Source organism: Salvelinus sp. IW2-2015, linkage group LG35 (assembly GCF_002910315.2).
Source record: "Salvelinus sp. IW2-2015 linkage group LG35, ASM291031v2, whole genome shotgun sequence".
Classification (NCBI taxonomy): domain Eukaryota; kingdom Metazoa; phylum Chordata; class Actinopteri; order Salmoniformes; family Salmonidae; genus Salvelinus; species Salvelinus sp. IW2-2015.
Window position 1 is genome coordinate 9,542,311 of NC_036874.1, and position 21,992 is coordinate 9,564,302.

A 21,992-nucleotide genomic window follows, 5' to 3' on the forward strand; every position below is an offset into this window, starting at 1 on the left:
TGAGGTCCTGAGGCTCTGGAGCAGGTTTCAATCAAGGATCTCTCTGACTTTGCTCCGTTCATCTTTCCCTCTATCCTGAATAGTCCCCCAGTCCCTGCCGCTGAAAAAACATCCCCCCCAGCATGATGCTGCCACCACCATGCTCACCGTAGGGATGATGCCACTTTTCTCCAGATGCTTGGCATTCAGGTCAAAGAGTTCAATCTGTTTCATCAGACCAGAAATTTTGTTTTCATGGTCTGAGTGTCCTTTAGGTGCCTTTTGCAAACTCCAAGCGGGCTGTCATGTGCCTTTTACAGAGAAGTGGCTTCCATCTGGCTACAACCATAAAGGCCTGATTGGTGGAGTACTGCAGAGATAGTTGTCTTTCTGAAGTTCTGCCATCTCCACAGAGGAATTCTGGAGCTCTTGCAGAGAGTGACCATCGGTCTTGGTCACCTCCTGACCAAGCCCTTCTCCCCGATTCCTCAGTTTGGCCGGCGGCCAAGCTCTAGGAAGATCTTGGTGGTTCCACACTTCTTCCATTAAGAATGATGAGCCACTGTGATCTAGCCTTCCCCAGTTCTGTCCTCAGACACCATCTTGTCTCGGGACCTATATTAGACAGGTGTGTGCCTTTCAAAATCATGTCCAATCAATTGAATTTACCACAGGTGGACTCCAATCAAGTGTAAGAAACATCTCAAGATGATCAATGAAATAGGATGCACCCACCTCAATTTCGAGTCTCATGCAAAGGGTCTGGATAATTATGTAAATAAGTATTTCTGTGTTTTTATTGTAATAAATTTAGCAAAAATGTCTAAAAACCTGTTTTACTTGCATTATGGTATTGTGTAGATTATGAGTGTATATTGAATTTTTTAAATCCCTTTAAATAAGGCTGTAGCGTAACAAAATGGTGGAAAAGGTCAAGGGTCTTAATACTTTCCGAATGCAAAAAAGTCAAGGTCCTTAATACTTCGAATGCACTGTATTAACCTTGTCGTCGTCCTGAAGGCCTGCAGCAGGAGTTAAAGTTGTGGAAGTTGACCTTCTGAGGTGTGGTGTACAGCACTGACCCAGGGGCGCTGTCTTCTGTTACCTTCTGGTACTCTGCTGAGCGTGAGTGGAGAAGGTCACCCGCACCTGTGGAGAGTTAAACCAAATTCTTCATCTTCAAACAATAACAGAAGGCTTACATTTGGTCACCCCTCTAGACTACATATAGCTTACCCATTTTTACCAATTTCATACTGGCATTTTAACAGAAAACTCAATACAGTAGGGAAAAAAGTATTTATCCCCTGCTGGTTTTGTACATTTGCCACTGACAAAGAAATTATCAGTCTTAAAATTTTAATGGTAGGTTATTTGAACAGTGAGAGACAGAATAACAACAAAAATATCCAGAAAAACGCATTCAAAATTTATAAATTGATTCATTTTAATGAGGAAATAAGTATTTGACCCCCTCTCAATCAGAAAAGATTTCTGGCTCCCAGGTCTTCATACAGGTAACGAGCTGAGATAGGAGCACACTCTTAAAGAGGTGAACTTCCTAATCTCATTTCTTACCTGTATAAAAGACACCTGTCCACAGAAGCAATCAATCCAATCAGATTCCAAACTCGCCACCATGCCAAGACCAAAGATCTCTCCAAGATGTCAGGACAAATTGTAGAATCTACACAAGCTGGAATGGGCTACAAGACCATGCCAAGCAGCTTTTGTGAGGAATGACACATTGGGCGATTATTCGCAAATGGGAAGAAACACAAAAAAGAATTTCAATCTCCCTCGCCTGGGGCTCCATCGCAAGATCTCACCTCGTGGAGTTGCAATGATCATGAGAATGGGAGAATCAGCCCAGAAACAACTAACACAGGAGATCTTGTCAATGATCTCAAGGCAGCTGGACCATAGTCACCAAGAAAAACAATTGTAACACACTACGCCTGAAGGACCTGAAATCCTGCACGCCCGCAAGGTCCCCCTGCTCAAGAAGCAACATATTACTGCCCGTCTGAAGTTTGCCAATAACATCTGAATGATTCAGAGACAACGGTGAACGTGTGTGGCAGATAGACCAAAATGGAGCTCTTTGCATCAACTCAACTTGCCCGTGTTTGAGGAGGAGAATGCTGCCTTGACCCCAAGAAAACCATCCCCACCGTCAAACATGGAAGTGAAACATTATGCTTTGTTGGGTTTTTCTGCTAAGACAGGACAACTTCACCGCATCAAAGGACGATGACGGGCCATGTACCGTTCAAATCTTGGTGTTTGAAACCTCCTTCCCTCACCAGGGTATGAAAAATGTCTGGATGGGTATTCCAGCATGACAAGTACCCAAAAACACGACGGCCAAGGCAACAAAGAGTGCTCAAGAGAAAAGCACATTAAGGTCCTGGATGCCTAGCCAGTCTCCAGAACCTAATCCCATAGAAAATTTGTGGAGGAGCTGAAGTTTCGAAGTTGCCAAACGTCAGTCTCGAACCTTAATGACTGAGAAGATCTGCAAAAGAAGTGGGACAAAAATCCCTCCTAGATGTGTGCAAACCTGTGGCCAACTACAAGAAACATCTACCTCTGATTGCACAAACATACTTAGTACTTGGTGGGCAAAACCCTGTTGCAGAGGGGTCAAATACTTATTTCCCTCATAAAATGCAAATGAAAATTATAACATTTGACATGCGTTTTCTGATTTTTGTTGATATTCTGTTTCTCCATGTTCAAATAAAACCTACCATTAAAATTACAGGACTGATCATTTCTTTGTCAGTGGGCAAACGTACAAAATCAGCAGGGGATCAAATACTTTTCCCTCACTGTATGTGCCTTTTATGAATATCTGCCCTTTTATTAATGAACATTTACTCACCAAATCCTTCTGCCGCATCAAGATTCCATATGTATGACCTGCTGGCACTTTCAATGTGGTCTGCTATGCTATAAAAGGCTGGAATAGAGAATTAAAGCTACTGTAGTAGCTGGCATGAGTTGTGCAATACACAGTCTGAACCATATACTAACAGCATTTAACTAACTCTGCATTAAAGAGCAAATTAAATGTGATAATTACGGCCGTCACCTGCGGACATGTGCAATCTGTGCTGTATGCCTTCCCTTTTCCTTAACTCAGAAACAAACTTGCTACTTGTATAGCAGTATAGCGGAATAATAGCATACACAAATCAACATTTATGTCAGACTCATGTGCAATGCATTGTGTGACATTGAATGGTGATGAGGAAGTCATTTTTGAATAAACTTAAGTAGGAAAGGATGGCTTACTCCTCTGCAATATCACATCACAACAGTGGAGGAGATTTGGAAGACCACCTGCCTTCGTTGTGGTGGGAGTAGGCACTCCGAACCTGCCGTCCTTTCCATAACTTCCACTTATCTCTTCTCTAGTCCGGGCTCTGGCTGGGCAACTGAAGAACATTCAGAGACTTGTCCCGAAGCCACTCCTGCGTCGTCTTGGCTGTGTGCTTAGGGTCATTGTCCTGTTGGAAGGTGAACCTTCGCCCCAGTCTGAGGTCCTGAGGGCTCTGGAGCAGGTTTTCATCAAGGATCTCTCTGTACTTTGCTCCGTTCATCTTTCCCTCTATCCTGAATAGTCCCCCAGTCCCTGCCGCTGAAAAACATCCCCCCCAGCATGATGCTGCCACCACCATGCTTCACCGTAGGGATGATGCCACTTTTCCTCCAGATGCTTGGCATTCAGGTCAAAGAGTTCWATCTTGYTTTCATCAGACCAGAGAATTTTGTTTTTCATGGTCTGAGTGTCCTTTAGGTGCCTTTTCGCAAACTCCAAGCGGGCTGTCATGTGCCTTTTACAGAGAAGTGGCTTCCATCTGGCTACAACCATAAAGGCCTGATTGGTGGAGTACTGCAGAGATAGTTGTCRTTCTGGAAGGTTCTGCCATCTCCACAGAGGAATTCTGGAGCTCTGTCAGAGTGACCATCGGGTTCTTGGTCACCTCCTTGACCAAGGCCCTTCTCCCCCGATTCCTCAGTTTGGCCGGGCGGCCAGCTCTAGGAAGAGTCTTGGTGGTTCCACACTTCTTCCATTTAAGAATGATGGAGGCCACTGTGATCTAGCCTTCCCCAGTTCTGTGCCTCGACACCATCTTGTCTCGGGGACCTTATATAGACAGGTGTGTGCCTTTTCAAATCATGTCCAATCAATTGAATTTACCACAGGTGGACTCCAATCAAGTTGTAGAAACATCTCAAGGATGATCAATGGAAATAGGATGCACCCGACCTCAATTTCGAGTCTCATAGCAAAGGGTCTGGATACTTATGTAAATAAGGTATTTCTGTTTTTTATTTGTAATAAATTAGCAAAAATGTCTAAAAACCTGTTTTTACTTTGTCATTATGGGGTATTGTGTGTAGATTGATGAGTGTATATTGATTTWWWWWWAAATCCCTTTTAGAATAAGGCTGTAGCGTAACAAAATGTGGAAAAGGTCAAGGGGTCTTAATACTTTCCGAATGCAAAAAAGTCAAGGGGTCTTAATACTTTCCGAATGCACTGTATGTAACCTTGTCGTCGTGCCTGAAGGCCTGCAGCAGGGAGTTAAAGTTGTGGAAGTTGACCTTCTTGAGGTGCTGGTGTACAGCACTGACCAGGGTGCGCTGTCTGTCTGTACCTTTCTGGTACTCTGCTGGAGSGGTGGAGTGGAGAAGGTCACCCGCACCTGTGGAGAAAGTTAAACCAAATTCTTCATCTTCAAACAATAACAGAAGGCTTACATTTTGGTCACCCCTCTAGACTACATTATAGCTTTACCCATTTTTACCAATTTCATACTGGCATTGTAACAGAAAACTCAATACAGTGAGGGAAAAAAGTATTTGATCCCCTGCTGYTTTTGTACYTTTGCCCACTGACAAAGAAATTATCAGTCTATAATTTTAATGGTAGGTTTATTTGAACAGTGAGAGACAGAATAACAACAAAAATATCCAGAAAAACGCATGTCAAAAATGTTATAAATTGATTTGCATTTTAATGAGGGAAATAAGTATTTGACCCCCTCTCAATCAGAAAGATTTCTGGCTCCCAGGTGTCTTTCATACAGGTAACGAGCTGAGATTAGGAGCACACTCTTAAAGGGAGTGCTCCTAATCTCAGTTTCTTACCTGTATAAAAGACACCTGTCCACAGAAGGCAATCAAATCAATCAGATTCCAAACTCGTCCACCATGGCCAAGACCAAAGAGCTCTCCAAGATGTCAGGGACAAGATTGTAGATCTACACAAGGCTGAATGGCTACAAGACACATTGCCAAGCAGCTTGGTGAGAAGGTGACAACAGTTGTGCGATTATTCGCAAATGGAAGAAACACAAAAGAACTGTCAATCTCCCTCGGCCTGGGCTCGCATGCAAGATCTCACCTCGTGGAGTTGCAATGATCATGAGAATGGTGAGGAATCAGCCAGAACTACAAGGAGGTCTTGTCAATGATCTCAAGGCAGGCTGGACCATAGTCACCAAGAAAACAATGGTAACACACTACGCCGTGAAGGACTGAAATCCTGCAGCCCCGCAAGGTCCCCCTGCTCAAGAAAGCACATATACATGCCCGTCTGAAGTTGCCAATAACATCTAAATGATTCAGATGGACCAACTGGGTGAACGTGTTGTGGTCAGATGAGACCAAAATGGAGCTCTTTGGCATGCAACTCAACTTGCCGTGTTGGAGGAGGAGGAATGCTGCCTATACCCAAGAAACCATCCCCACCGTCAAACATGGAGGTGGAACATTTCAGCTGGGGTGTTTCTGCTAAGGGACAGGACAACTTCAACCGCATCAAAGGGACATGGACGGGGCCATTACCGTCAAATCTGGGTTGAAAACCTCCTTCCCTCAGCCAGGGTATTGAAAAGGGTCGTGGATGGTATCCAGCATGACAATGACACAAAACACACGGCCAAGCAACAAAGGAGTGGCTCAAGGAAAAAGCACATTAAGGTCCTGGAGTGGCTAGCCAGTCTCCAGACCTTACCCATAGAAAATCTGTGAGGAGCGAAGTTCGATGTTGCCAAACGTCAGTGCTCGAAACTTAATGATTGAAGAAATCTGGCAAAAGAGGAGTGGGACAACAAAATCCTCCTAGATGTTGCAACCGTTGGCCAACTCAAAGAAACATGAACCTCGATTGCCAAACATGACTTAGTTACTTTGGGCAAAACCCTTGTGGGCAGAGGGTCAAATACTTATTTCCGCTCATTAAAATGGCAAATAATTATAACTATTTTGACATGCGTTGCTTTGGAATTTTTGTTGATTATATTCTGTCTCTCACTGTTCAAATAAACCTACCATAAAATTTACAGACGATCATCTTCTGTCAGTGGGCAAACGGTACAAAATCACAGGGATCACAATACTTTTTCCCTCACTTATGTTCCTTTTATGAATATCTCCCTTTTATAAAGAACATTTTATTCACCAAAGTCCTCTGGCGCATCAAATTCCTATGTATGACCTCTGGCACTTTCAATGGTGGGTCTGCTATGCTATAAAAGCTTGGAATAAGGAATTAAACTACTTGAGGCTTGGGCATGACTTTGGCAAAGTACACAGTCTGAACAATACTAACAGCATTTAACTAAGGCTCATTTAAAAACAATGGATATAGACTACGGTCATGCACTTTGCCATCTGTGCTGATCCTTCCTGTCATCACACTCTACTGAGAAACAAACTTGCACTTTATTATTGGGAAAAAATAGCAGACACAAATACACATTTGATTCATGACTATGGCAATGCATTGTGTGACATTGAATGGTGATGAGAAGTCAAGTGTTTTGAATAAACTTAAGGTAGGATAAGTGCTTACTTCTGAGTATCACACAACCAGTGGAGAGATTTGGAGACACTGCGTCCATCGTTGTGGTGGGGAGTAGGCACTCCGAACCTGCCGTCCTTTCCATAACTGCTCCACTTGTATTTCCTATCAACCTGTTCACCTGGGACACAACAAATTTTATGATGGATTTACCCAGGCTAAAATCAAACAGAGAAATATCGACAGGTGTGATTAACCACTGGCTATGGTGTTTCTACAGAAATGTGTCTGAAAATTATGGGTGTTAAATCAATGTGTAAAACAACATATTGAATAGCATATAAATGACTTCCAAGCCTAAATGAAGTCCCCATTTGAACACTGTCAGAACCAAAGAGAGACAAATGTCCACAATACTCACCGACAAAGTAGGCATTGTGGGAGCGGATATAAGACTGGTGTCCCTCCTGAGCCTCTGTCTCCACCTGCTCCACGCTTTTAGGTGGGTTGATAATCGCACCTGCAGCTGCAGCTGGATCAGAAGGAACACACTTGTACATGAAGGCTTGTGGATATATCTTTCAGTCATAATATGAATGTTCATGGCGACACATTGTAGCTTCTAGGGTCTTTATTGTTTGACTCACTATTGGGGGATTTCACACCAAATGTGGCTTTACCGGTGTGGGTGTCGAACCAATTTGCAAGCCCAGGGCTCTGATCACGTGACCTGCCCAGGGGGGCTTTTTGATTGGTGGAATACCAGATCTGATGTAACCTCTGTTGATAGATGGTCTTAGGTGGTGGGTTGATCACTAATCCACCCTGTAGGAAATACAGAAACAAATGCGACCATAACAATTCCATGAATTAATGTGTTGATGATCTCTACCATGTTAAATGTATCTACAGATGTATGATCTTAATTTTAGCCAGTTTGCTACAGCAGGAAAACAATCCTGCAGCAACAGGAAATTTTAATTATTATGTGGATTATAATTAATGGACATTTTCTGTAGCGGTTGATACATTTTTTGTTAGGGCAAATCAAGTCTGGAAATTWGAAACTTTAGAAGTCTTTTTAAATCATGAATACACTACAAGTTTGCATTTCCTGTTATGCAGTAAACATTCTCAGCAACAGTGATCAAATTAAGATCCTACATCTGTAAAATTAAAACCTGGGTTTAGTTCGCTTAATACTCACTATGCATGTCTGTTTATTTAGGCCTCTACTCACTGAAATAGAAGCTTGGCTGCTCTCTCCATGAACTAGAGTACTGGCAATGTCAGGGTCGTTGGCTTTCCCATGGAACACTCGGATAGTCCCTGCACCTGGGCATGTTGTGTTGAGAAACGTCCTCACTACTGTTGGGGTTTGGGGCTTTAAAAGGAAGGTGTGTGAGACAGTGAATATACACCCATACAAACAGACACATTCACATTTCCGCCACTAGGAAACCGAAGTCTGATCTGATTGGCATTATAATTATAGGCTTACTGTGCCTGTGTTCTAGAAAAAAACCATCAACATTCTACCTTGTTATAATTACTATTGCGGGAAAAAAGTGCCTCCAGCGCAAAGAGATCAATCGAACTCGATCAAAACAATGGAATTGACATGGAAACGCGTGGGGGAAGGGCGGTGAGGGAAAGATCCCGAATCTTCTCATTGCCCCCCAGCAACATTAGTCTACATTTAGGCTATTGTTTATGTGTATTTCACACTATGTTGAGATAAAAATCGGAGTATAATGTTTGTATAGATGTTAACCCCAACACATGTTCATGTCATTGTCATTGTCACAAATCAACTGCATTACAGTTAAAAACGACTGATTACCACTACCGATTTCTGTATGCTAGCTATGCTAACCAMTTTTTTGAAAGGGAGTTAGCATTTAGCAGTCACTTCTAAACCTGAAAAGGGACAACTTCTAAAGAAAAAACAGCTAAATATATCAAAATCGGACTTAAGTAACCACATTGTGGGCCTTCTACAATACATACATCATAACGGAGTTTTTGGATGTGCGTCCATTTACCGCGTCTATGCTGATTTATGTTATGGTGATTTAAAATGTATTGAATAATTTAAGTGTTTGTAATATATATATATGTCGTTCTGCCCCTGAACAAGGCCGTTAACCCACTGTTCCTAGGCCGTCATTGTAAATAAGAACTTGTTCTTAACTGACTTGCGTAGTTAAATAAATAAATAAATAAAAACAATTAAGGACCTGTATGATTATGAACATTGCAAATGTTTGCTTTTAGCCTACACTTTGACAATATGACGTGTTATGACATAAAGTTGCATACATCAAGTCATGTCATATGTTTAAAAAAAATGTTTTGTGAATTAGTTATCACACTTGTGTAACATTACCTCTTTGCCTTATAAAACGATTCGTTTTCCGGATCCTTTCATTAGTTGCAATCTGCAGTTGCTACATCGATTTTTGGACTTGTAAATTAATTAAATGGACAAATTGATTCTTTAAGAATATAACTTATAAATGCCTCGAACTTAGTTCAACTGTCGGACCCCATCAGAACCCTAAATATACGTTTGTTTTACTCCAACAAAGTAAATGTAAACAAACGTATAACCTCAAAACATAGTTCAAACTATAATGTTGATACCATGGATGGCCAGTCCTTGTATCCATAGCTCTGTCTATTAATTTGAGAGCGGTTACATTTCTCAAGCCCCATCCCTCAGCTTTTTACTGAAGCAGTGGCGGGGAAAGGTTGTTGTTTAAATCGCAGATTGCCCCTTTAACACGAGTGTGTGATTGGTTTATTCTCAGCGCTACGTAGGTACTCGATTTATCYTCATACACCGTACCATGCTAAACAAACGGGAAGTGGGAAAGGGACAAGCTTTATGAAATTTATCGACCTTTGAAAAGATTGTGGAGTGCCGGAAATATATATATTTTTTGTAAATCCCTTCAGCTACCTAGTTAATTATATCGGATAAGGTAAGCAGATATCATTTTAGCTAGCTAGTTTACCGGCAGAACTAGCTTGCTAGCTAGCCCTGGCTAGGCCGAAAGCTATGTTTTGTTAGCTAGCTCACAGCAAATAATAAACCAGCAGTTGACCCGTTCTTAATATACTGCTGTGAGTTGACCATTGAKATGTATGTATGTAGCTAGCTTCTACGTATTTGCGTGAAGCAGGGTGAGGTGTGGTTCAACCTTATGTAGCTTGCTAGCAGTAAGACCGATAGTTTTAGTGTACGAACTAGCATATGTTTTCAATGTACTGTAGTTGGTTAGTTTGCTAAAGTAAACTAGCTCGCTAACAGTAGCCACATAATCTAAATAATTATAGCTAGCTACGTTAGCTAGTTGTAACTGGCTGGTTAGCTAGCGTGCTAACTAACCAATTTGTCGTAGACAAGATTGGACCAATGGGTGGGACTGAGGAAGCTAATGATTATTTTTGACGGACACAGTGCTTGATGATAGGTTCTATCCGCCATCATGACTGACTAGCTAGCTAGTCAACACAGTGGTTATTTGTGGTTAAGACTGACGTAACACGATTTCGACCCACATGTCTTCACTYCAATTATTTTTGACTAGACACATAGGCTTGTTGTGTTTACTTGTTGGGACTAGGGTTTCACATTTTGGGAAATATTCAGAGGTGGAAAATTTCCGTGGGAATTAACGGGAATATATGATTAAAAACATTTAAATGTAGATGTTTTTTGCATTTGATATATTTAACGTTACCATATCATATGGAGACAAACATTTTACCTTATCATAAGTAGACATAAATGCAAATGATTAAATCCTTCCAATAAAAAAAAATCTATTCAGTTACGAATTGAGCTTTATCTAAATGAGTTAGTTGACTCTTCACATGGGATGATTTCACTGAACAAAAGAAAGGGAATATTGAATGATCCCCAATGATCCATCGCATCTCCCAAAAACGTTTTCAACATACATCTGTAAAATGATATTCTAGAAACTAAAGCTTTGGTTGTCTGCCTCTCAGGCTTCCATGTCTTCTCCCTGTAACTCCTCAATGTCCACCTCTTGAACATCAGACTCTGAGGCCTCATCATCACTGTCACTTTCCAACCTTGTTGAGGATGGCTCGTTGTCAGACTCAAAACGCCTCAAATTTGCCCGGATGGCCACCAATTTTTCAACCCTTGTATTGGTCAGCCTGTTGCGTGCTTTGGTGTGTGTGTTCCCAAACAAGGACCAGCTGCGCTCCTGTCTCTTATACACATCTAGATGTGTATAAGAGACAGGCCTGTTGCGTGCTTTGGTGTGTGTGTTCCCAAACAAGGACCAGCTGCGCTCTGAGGCGGCTGATGTTGGTGGGATTTGGAGGATGATGGAGGCAACAGGGGAAAGAGCCTCAGATCCACAAAGTCCCTTCCACCAGGTGGCTGATGAGATATGTTGGCACGACTGCCATATTGCATCTCCATCCCAAAGCCCTTGCTTGGAAGTGTACTTCGCCAGACTGCCAAGAACCTTGCCCTCATCCAGGCCAAGGTGGCGAGACACGCCTTGTTGATCTCTGCACCAGACAGGATGCTCTTGCCAGCATACTTGGGGTCCAACATGTACGCTGCGGCGTGTATGGGCTTCAGGCAGAAGTCTTCATGTGTTTTGATGTATTTCAGAACTGCAGTTTCCTCTGCTTGGAGCAACAGTGAAGTGGGCAGGGCAGTACGGGTTTCTTCTTTTACATCTGCAAGCAGAGTCTGAACATCGGACAGAATGGCATTGTCTCCCTCAATCCATGCAATGGCTACTGCTGTAGGTTTCAGGCTGCTTACCACTCTCTCCCAAAATGCATCATCCAGGAGGATCCTCTTGATGGGGCTGTCCATACAGACTGTGATATGGCCATTTCTTGGAGAGACTCCTTCCCCTCCAGGAGACTGTCAAACATGACAACACCACCCCAACGGGTGTTGCTGGGCAGCTTCAATGTGGTGCTCTTATTCTTGTCACTTTGCTTGGTGAGGTAGATTGCTGCTATAACTTGATGACCCTTCACATACCTAACCATTTCCTTGGCTCTCTTATAGAGTGTATCCATTGTTTTCAGTGCCATGATGTCCTTGAGGAACAGATTCAATGTATGAGCAGCACAGCCAATGGGTGTGATGTGAGGGTAGGACGCCTCCACTTTAGACCAAGCAGCCTTCATGMTCACTGCATTGTCTGTCACCAGTGCAAATACCTGCGGTCCAAGGTCATTGATGACTGCCTTCAGCTCATCTGCATCACACACTACCTGTGTGTCTGTTGTCCCTTGTGTCTGTGCTCTTGTAGAATACTGGTTGAGTGGTGGAGATGATGTAGTTAATTATTCCTTGCCCACGAACATTTGACCACCCATCAGAGACGATTGCAATACAGTCTGCTTTGTCTATGATTTGCTTGACCTTCACTCTGTTGAACTCTGCATCCAGCAAATGAGTAGATAAAGCATGTCTGGTTGGAGGGTTCTATGCTGGGCAAACAACATTCAGAAATCTCTTCCAATTGCATCCACTGCTCAAYCAAGACATTCTTCAGCATTTCTCTGACTACGTTCCCCCATTGAGTCAAAAAAACTTCTGATTCCAGGAGGACCATGAGCTGTTGCTATCGATAAGGTGTCTAATTAATAATTTTCACCTCTGACAAAAGTCTCTCTACTTCTATTTGAGGTTGCTTGTTGTGAGCGCTGAGGGAACTTTATGTAGTTGGCCAGATGATTCTGCATTTTTGTTGCATTCTTCACATATGATTTGGCACAGTATTTGCAAATGTACAGAGCTTTTCTTTCTACATTAGCTGCAGTGAAATGTCTCCACACATCAGATAGTGCCCGTGGCATTTTCCTGTAAAGATTAGAAAAAAATGAGTAATAAAAACCAACTAATACAATTCATGTACAGATAAATAGTTAAGCAGTTAGATTAAACAACTCCTTTTGTAAGACATTTCTTTTTTAAYTGAAACATGTATGGAAACAGGTGAATTAACACTCCTCAGTTAGCAGGCTCAAGCAAGCTAAAACCCAAATGGTAGCAAAAACGAACTAGCAGAAATGATTAACAAGTTAGAAATGATTTAAACACACTTTGCTGTAGGCTACTATTTACTAGCTAACAAAAAATCATGTATGTCATATAAAATATATTCACCCAACCCAGTATTGTAATCAAAACTTACCAGAAAGCATGTAGTCCTTGGCTCAGACAGTGTAGTAGTGTGGGCTCAATAGCATCTCATTAGTGTGCAAGATCTTGAGAATCAGCTGTACATGTGATGGAAGAATGCAGTGTGCATGCAGAGGGTTGCAATTCCATTGAATTGGGGATAGTTTAACCAAAATATGCCACAAGACCTATAATTGCCTTATGTGTATCCCTCAAAAAAGGTTCACTGTTATAAGKCAACTTTTTTTTTTYATGATGAATTTAAGCAAAATTCCCGGGCTCAACTTCCCATAGAAAATTCCGGAAATTTCCCGTAAAGTTTCCGACCCTTTTGAAACCCTAGTTGGGACAGTTAAGAAATAGGTGTAATATACTCTTTGTAAACAAGTCCAATGTTACTAGCTAATTGCCAAGTGAAAGTTGTCGTCACATTTCCAAATACTGTCTGTAGTTAACTAGCTAGCTACATCCTGTGATTCAATGATATTACAATGATGATCAGAGACAAAGCTAATTTAACAATTTCTAACCAATTAAATGTCAAAGTTGATAGTTTGGATTATTTTGTAGTTGTATTTATTTTTCCCCCCACTACTTTATTCACTGATCTATTGACAATTTATGTGACATCTCATTTTTGGCAGTTCTAGGAGTGKCCATTCAAGCGGTACTTCTGCATCCAGAGCAAGAGACTCGGGTGTAGGACATGGCAAGTAGGGGTGGTGCAACACGACCCAATGGGCCGAACACAGGCAACAAGATCTCCCAGTTCAAATTAGTACTCTTAGGGGAGTCCGCCGTGGGAAAGTCCAGTCTTGTACTTCGCTTCGTCAAGGGCCAGTTTCATGAATTCCAAGAGAGCACAATCGGAGGTAGGCTGATCTGACATCTTCGATTCATGTGTTAATGGTTTTGGGTTATCTTTTTGTCCTGTAGTCATTCTGACTACATTTCTGATTACATTCTGTAGGTTATGCAATCTCCCATGAGAGATATATATATAGTCCATTGTTGGAAACTGGACAGCCAGATGTTTTCTTATAGCCTACTGCAAACAAAATTCTAAATGCTGCTTTGACTGTTTGTCTCCTCTCAGCTGCCTTCCTGACTCAGACAGTATGTTTGGATGACACGACAGTCAAGTTTGAGATATGGGACACAGCTGGTCAGGAGCGCTACCACAGCTTAGCACCCATGTACTACAGAGGTGCCCAGGCCGCAATCGTGGTCTACGACATCACTAACAAAGTGAGTCAGCAGCCGGGTTTATGTACTCTGTCACACATTAAAAGAGACTCTTAAATTAGGTACAGTGCATTTGGAAAGTATTCAGKCCCCTTCCCTTTTTCCACATTTTTATTCTAAAATGGATTAAATATTTTTTCCCCCTCATCAATCTACACACAATARCCCATAATGACAAAGCAAAACAGGGTTTTAGACATTAACATGTATTAAAAATAAAAAACAAACAATAAGGTAAGTATTCAGACCTTTTGCTATGAGACTCGAAATTGAGCTCAGGTGCATCCTGTTTCCATTGATCATCCTTGAGATGTTTCTACAACTTGATTGGAGTCCACCTGTGGTAAATCCAAATCATGTCCATTCAATTGAAAAGGCGCACACACCTGTCTATATAAGGTCCCACAGTTGACAGTGCACAGATTTGGTGGAAGGGTACCAAAACATTTCCGCAGCATTGAAGGTCCCAAGAACACAGTGCCTCCATCATTCTTAAATGGAAGAAGTTTGGAACCACCAAGACTCTTCCTAGAGCTGGCCGCCCGGCCAAAATGAGGAATCGGGGGAGAAGGGCCTAGGTCAGGGAGGTGACCACGAACCCAATGGTCACTCTGACAGAGCTCCTCTGTGTAGATGGGAGAACCTCTCAGAAGGACAACCATCTCTGCAGCACTCCACCAATCAGGCCTTTATGGTAGTGGCCAGACAGACGCCACTCTTCAGTAAAGGGCACATGACATCCCGCTAAAGGACTCTCAGACCATGAGAAACAAGATCATCTGGTCTGATGAAACCAAGATTGAACTCTTTGGCCTGACTGCCAAGCGTCTGGAGGAAACCTGGCACCATCCCTATGGTGGTGGCAGCATCATGCTGTGGAGTTGTTTTTCAGTGGCAGGGACTGGGAGACTAGTCCGGATCGAGGGGAAAGATGAACAGATAAAAGTACGGTGAGKTCCTTGATGAAAACCTGCTCCAGAGCGCTCAGGACCTCAGACTGGGGCGAGGGTTCACCTTCCAACAGGACAACGACCCTAAGCACACAGCCAAGACAACGCAGGAGTGGCTTTGGGACAAGTCTGAATGTCCTTGAGTGGCCCATCCAGAGCCCAGACTTGAACTCGATCAAACTTCTCTGGAGAGACCTGAAAATAGCTCCCCATTCAACCTGACAGAGCTTGAGAGGGTTCAAGTCAGGTGTGCCAAGCTTGTAGCGTCATACCCAAGAAGACTCGAGGCTGTAATCTCTGTCAAAGGTGCTTCAACAAAGTACTGAGTAAAGGGTCTGAATACTTCTAGAACTGAAATATCACATTTTACATATCTTTAATACATTTGCAATAATTTCTGCGCCTCTTTTTACTTTGTCATGTTGTGTAGATTGATGAGGGGGCACAAACAATTGAATCCATTTTAGAATAAGGCTGTAACGTAACAATGTGTAAAAAGTTAAGGGGTCTGAATACTTRCCGAATTAACTGTATAGCATTAGGTACAGCTGAAGACATTTTGTGAAAATTTAGCAGGAGTTTGATTAGGCCCTCTTTAATAGGCCTAGTTGAGAATCTGAAGAAAATATAAAGGAAAAAGGGTAGCCTCGTTTTGCTGACATGTTTTCAAGCATCTTTCTGTAGTTCTTAGATTTGYCCCAATTCTAAAATATCCCTATTCATTTAATTTGGTCCTAACAAACTTGTTACATCTAGGGCACTTTTGTTTTAACAAATGAATTGAGGGGCTGTCATTGTTTTTACCCCTAGTTGTACCACACTTTCCCAAACCATCTTTCTGTTCAATGTGTAAATGGATCTTTTTATGTTGTAAATGTTTCTGATACTTTGTGGTGCAATTTTGGCAGGTCTCTCTTGTAAAAGAGAGTCTCATTGAGATTAACAAACCGGGTAAAATGAAAGGTATAAAAAAATATAAAATGAGCAACTCCAATGAGAAATTCTAGGTTGATCCCCATGTCTGCTTTAGCTTTATTTGCTAAGACGTTTGCTGGGAAATTGTTAGAACGTAGTATTTCATGGAAATAAGCTGTCAAACGAACTTGGTTTTCTAAATCAATGCTTTGTACACAAAGCTTAAGCCAATGTTTGGAGCAGAGCATGACTTCAACTCAGCAATATGATACATCTTGTTGACAAACTCSCCATACATGTAAGCTGGGGAACATTATATTTAATTGTCATATTTTATAGAGGTTCTCCTTTAATGAGACCACATCTTGGATATCCTGCAAAGTCAATAGCATAACCAGGGAATTAAGGGAGGGGTTGTGTTGTCATTCTTCCACAAGGACCTTGTTATTGTCTGATTTAATCTCTTGTCCTTCTGCTGTTTGCCAGGACTCCTTTGCACGAGCAAAGAACTGGGTTAAGGAACTTCAGAGACAAGCCAGTCCAAATATTGTAATAGCGTTGGCTGGGAACAAAGCTGACCTTGCAAACAAAAGAGCATTGGATTTTCAGGTTCGTGCCAGTGAATTTGCTAATGAACATTACACTGTGCTAGTTTTATTCTCAATGGAGTCATCATACAATTTGACCTATAAGGCAGTTAAACACAACCTTTGTTGCATATTGACTGATTTTGGTGGTTTTCTTCCAGGATGCCCAGTCATATGCAGATGATAACAGTTTACTGTTCATGGAAACATCAGCAAAGACCTCTATGAACGTTAATGAGATGTTCATGGCTATTGGTAAGTGTTTTATGTTCCATGTTCATTACACTTTGTTTGAAAATGTTAACGAGTCTATCAATCTGATAATAGAAACACAGGTCCTAAACATTTTCCCTATCGCTTCACAGCAAAGAAATTACCCAAGAACGAGCCTCAAGCTGACGGCGCGTACAGTGGGCGGAACCGGGGAGTGGATCTTACGGAGGCAGCTCAGCCGGCCAGTCGCTCCTGCTGCAGTACCTAAACCTGGCCCACTCTTCCCACATGCACCTTCCCCCTCTCCTCCTAACTTTGAATAACATCTGGACATGGTGTTCCCCTTTCTGACATCAGACCTTCCACCTCTCGTCCTTTCTCCCCAGAATAGCTAAAGACTCTGTATAGCTGCATTTAAAACTTTTTTGTTTGTTTTTACTTACACTTTTTAAAATAAATGTCAGTATAATGTATGCATGTATCACTACAAGGCCTAAAACATTTTTTTTTTTTTTTTACTTAATTCAGTTGGAAGACTAACCTCTATGAGAGAGAGAAAGGTGTGTGTCTGATTCCCTGAAGAGAAAGTGTAAACTAGGTCATAGGGTTAGTGGACTGGGGATAAAAGTAAGTTGTGTTTTTCCAACCAAAACAAACCAAATTCCCCCATTGTTAAATGCCTGGAGGCTATGACTGTTTGTACTGAGTATAATAACATTATTGAAGCAGTGTCAGGCACGGACTGTCAAACCAAGCATTCCACTTCCTGGCACCTGCTGCCGAGACGACGACATCTTCGTCTGCAGAGAAGTTTGGCGAGAACATCCAACGCCATTACACAACTGGCCCACTGCAACCGGTTGCACAGGATTTAAGGGTGGTTTTGTGATTGGATGGCTGGTGACTGCAAGTTTGTCACATCTATGATGACTGGCTTGTGCATCATGGGAAGTCCCTCTTGAAATCACAACATTCTCTGGTTGATGCATTGATTTAATGAAGAACACTGAGACAGTTGAACATGCTCCGACAAGCATTGTAAATTGTCTTGTTAAGACRTTACATATGACTAGTCCTTTGTTTCCCCAAACTGCTATTGTTGAACTATCAACTTGTCAGAATTAGTGGTGTTTAAAATTAGGCCTCAAAACATGCACCAACATAAGTCTTGACTATTACCTATCATCAGTCTGTGYAATATTACTCTGTTACATAGGGTGTTGCAATGTTGTCTTCTACCAATACATCTTGGAGGGCATAAGCTTGTCTGGAAGATGTCTAGAGATTTCGAACAATTGTACAGTACACCATTGTAGGTCTAGGTCAGCTATGGATTTATTACCTTGTCACAAACTGGTTAAATGCTAATCAATGGTGGTCTTTTTAAATATGTAGTGTTATTAACAATTCAATTGCAACTCACCTGTGTCTTGGTACTTTTCTCAAAATGGTCTGTTCATATTTCAGAGGACTCTTATTGCATTGAACAATTGTTGGTTATATTTTAATTKATGACTGGCCGTTACATTTTATAAAACTGATACACTGTGTTGGACTTGCTAACCTATTGCCTCAAACAACCGATAGTGGGACTAACTGACTGGTAGTCTTTCTGAAGCCAGGTGGATTTAACAATGTAAAACATGACTAGTGAAGAAGGACTGATCAGTTTGAGTGTCAGGGTACAAGTCAATAAATTCAATAAATTAGGTATATTGCATGCCTTTATGTTTTCAATATCACAAGAATTGCAAGAGCTTTCATTCTTGGCAAAACTTGAAAAATTGTCCTGAAGTTATAATTACATGGTATTTGTTTGCTTTGTCAACTCTCCTTTGAGAGTGTTTTCTCTGAGCACATCCAACCCATGAAGAAGTATGACCATGACTGAAATGTTTTCCCTTGAACCTGAGACCAATGCTGTGTCCACTAGCTCTCTACAGATGTCAGCTGCAAGGCGCTCGTAGTCCAAGGTAAGATTCTTCAGACTGTCAGCCATAGTTCCCTTCACATTGACCTCACTCTCCTGCTGCAGGACTGAGGATTGATGTCTCTCTGTTTCRTCTGCATTCTGAATATCTCTAGCTTGTACCCCCAGAGGCTCTGGCATGTCCAACTCTGGTGGGTTGTCCTCATCCTTAACACTGGAAGGTTCTTCACTATCAAAAATAGATGACCCTGSTCTTGACTGTATGCAACTTTGAGAATCTGAAACGGACAAATCCTCAACAGTTTGCATGACGCACAGGGTCTTCAATATTAATTTCTGTTGAGTCAACTCAATGACAGTCAGAGCTCTCTCAGCCACTGCATGCTCATCCAAGACTTCCCAGAGGCCACTGGACGCTAGGACCAGCAGCTGGAAGGATGGGTCCGTGGGCAGCGACACAGAGTAAGGCACAGGGATGACTGACTTTTTCAGCTTGCGATCGCCATAATGACCAAGCCCTCGGGTGGCCTTGGTCAGCCCCTCCACCAGACCGTGCTGTTTGTTGACGCTGATTGCCCCTCCGGACTGGAGGATGCGTTTGCGCTCCTTAGGGTTGGACGTGCTGTGGTCTTTGGTCAGACGGAAGCCCCTACCATGTTTGTACAGCACCGCATGGACGTTACCTGTGAAATGGGAATCAACAAGAGATTTGGAAATTGATAGTAGTCAATGAATAAGACTTGTTCTGTATCATATTTTCAGTGTATTATCAGTATGCTAGTAAAATACTGACCACAGTTAGCAATGAGAATTCTTCCACCCTGTAACTCCTGTGAGGTGGTTGGTGTATTACTCTCCTGTCCTGTTCCCTGCTCCTTCCCGTCTGAGGAGGGCAGCCCACTGTCGATCAGGCAGAGGAGCGCTGTGCAGCCACTCCAGCGGATCTTGGAGGTCTCGTTCTTGCCAAGCCCCAGGACCCGGTCCATCTTCCAGAAGGCTGTGGTGAAGGCTAGGTTCACCTGTTCCACTTTGGTCAGATTCTCCAGCTGCTCAGGGCCTAGGCCTAGTCCAATGTTCTGGGTCTGGCCTGGGTAAGGTCTGTTGTAGTCTTTCTGGAACAGGGCCTCAAAGCTTGACAGTAGCTTCACCTGGTCCTTCTCCAAGGAGAGCAAGGGGTCCTGTTTGGAGAGTTGCTCCAGGACTAAAACAGGCATCTCCCTAGATGCCGTAACTGCAGAAATCTGTCCGTGAAACCCGTCAAAGACCCCAAAAAAGCTGGTCCCCTCTTTGCCTCCATACCCCTCATGAAAAATGGTCACATCCTCCATGTTCTTTTTCCATGTGGAGTTTTTCTCCTCACACACTGCCACAGCACGGATTAACGGGTTGCTCCCTTTGTAAGTGGTAACGCTGTATTCTGCCATYCGCTGAAGTTGGACAAAGTCCACACACTGGACCCTGACGCTGAAGCGGCTCTTACCTTTCTCCAAATTGGAAGATGGGTTGCCATGGATATTGCTCCAACTGTGGTGGAGGGCATGGTGTTGGTAAGGGCTTTCTGTGTCAGGACTGGAGTCAAAGGATTCCCCAGGGAGCCCCTCTATGGGAATACTGGAGTGAGAATTAGTCAAAGAATGGGAATACAAACACAAACAAATCAGGACTGAAATGTGTCGCCCTTTCATTTTCCATTTCACAAGTTCCATTATGTTAATAACAAAGAATGACTTATTTCTCAAACTAGCCTAGTGAATATTTCCAGACAATGTGAAGGGGTGTACCATGAYTCCATTTATGCTCGCCTCAAGTAATGGCAGTACTTTAGATTGAGTTCAGCTGTTTACTGGCCTTTCCACGGAAACAGTTTCCTTGGCAACTAAAGGCACTATGACAAAATTGTGCAGCTTGTGTGAGAGCCTTCCAAATAAGTGTGTTTTTTTCRGGAATCAAATGAAGAAAGATGTTTGGTAGGCTTTTGGTCATTATGGACATTTAGAGTAAAGTAGTAGTCTGATTAATAGTGTTGAGGGGAAGGGGACAACAACAAAAGAAAAAAAGAGTATAGGCTTGTCAATTTACTTAAAGTACTTAAAGAGCTGGCTTTGTGCACCTGTATGCCCCTCTTTTATCCAACAGATGGCAGCAGTAGTACACCATCTCAAAYGGGACCATGGAATAAGAGTCAGTGTGAGCCAGCCTACCTTATAGGCTACTCTTGAAATGTTGACAAAATCTATAATTTCATACTTGGAGTTTAATGAAATAATCCTTAAACAATTAGAATGAGAATTTTACATCCATACCATCGTTAAAGGCAACTCAAACACACTACATGACCAAAAGTATCTGGACACAGAATCGTCTAGAATATCATTGTATGCTCTAATGTTAAGATGTTCCTTCACTGGAACTAAGGGGCCTAGCCCGAACCATGAAAAACATTCCCAGACCATTATTCCTCCTCCACCAAACTTTACAGTTGACARTATGCATTGGGGCAGGTAGTGTTCTCCTGGGATCCGCCAAACCCAGATTCGTCCGTCAGACTGCCAGATGGGGAAGCGTGATTCATCACTCCAGAGAACGCGTTTCCGCTGCTCCAGAGTCCAATGGCGGCGAGCTTTACACCACTCCAGCTAACGCTTGGCATTGCGCATGGGGATCTTAGGCTTTTGTCGGGCTGCTCAGCCGTAGAAACCCATTTCATGAAGCTCCCAACGAACAGTTATTGTGCTGACGTTGCTTCCAGAGGCAGTTTGGTAGTTGGTAGTGGGTGTTGCAACCGAGGATGGAGGATTTTTACACGCTACGTGCTTCAGTACTTGGCGGTCCCGTTCTGTGAGCTTGTGCGGCCTACCACTTCACGGCTGAGCCGTTYTTGCTCCTAGACGTTTCCACTTCACAATAATAGCCGAATCCACTAACTTTTGTATATATAGTGTACCTTACAGAACATTTGTGAAAATGTTGCTATAWCATWCTGCTGCAATGTACAGACATTACTGCATGACACACAGTCAATAGAGCATTAGGGAAGCAGTGGGATGCAAGAATGTGTTCACTTCCTTCTTACCTTCAGGGGCTCCTGAGTGGTGCAGCGGTCTAAGGCACTGCATCTCAGTGCTAGAGGTGMCACTACAGACCTGGGTTCGGTTCC

At 42.5% G+C, this 21,992-nt stretch overlaps 2 protein-coding genes and 1 pseudogene across 2 annotated transcripts; 1 reads left to right on the top strand and 2 right to left on the bottom strand.

Annotated features, from left to right (window-relative positions):
• Positions 1-11,995, bottom strand: part of LOC111959169 (EF-hand domain-containing family member B-like) — a 17,169-nt pseudogene extending 5,174 nt beyond the window's left edge.
• On the top strand, positions 9,661-17,716 carry LOC111958830 (ras-related protein Rab-5A). The gene is made up of 6 exons (XM_023980117.2): positions 9,661-9,786; positions 13,640-13,867; positions 14,092-14,243; positions 16,592-16,714; positions 16,854-16,947; positions 17,058-17,716. The coding sequence occupies exons 2-6, from the start codon at positions 13,702-13,704 to the stop codon at positions 17,171-17,173; spliced, it is 651 nt and encodes a 216-aa protein (XP_023835885.1). The 5' UTR covers positions 9,661-9,786; positions 13,640-13,701; the 3' UTR covers positions 17,174-17,716.
• Positions 17,717-18,706: 990 nt separating this feature from the next.
• Positions 18,707-20,627, bottom strand: LOC111958674 (protein phosphatase 2C-like domain-containing protein 1). The gene is made up of 3 exons (XM_023979925.2): positions 20,617-20,627; positions 19,629-20,446; positions 18,707-19,518 (listed from the first exon to the last, which is right to left on the bottom strand). The coding sequence occupies exons 1-3, from the start codon at positions 20,625-20,627 to the stop codon at positions 18,707-18,709; spliced, it is 1,641 nt and encodes a 546-aa protein (XP_023835693.1).
• Positions 20,628-21,992: the final 1,365 nt, after the last annotated feature.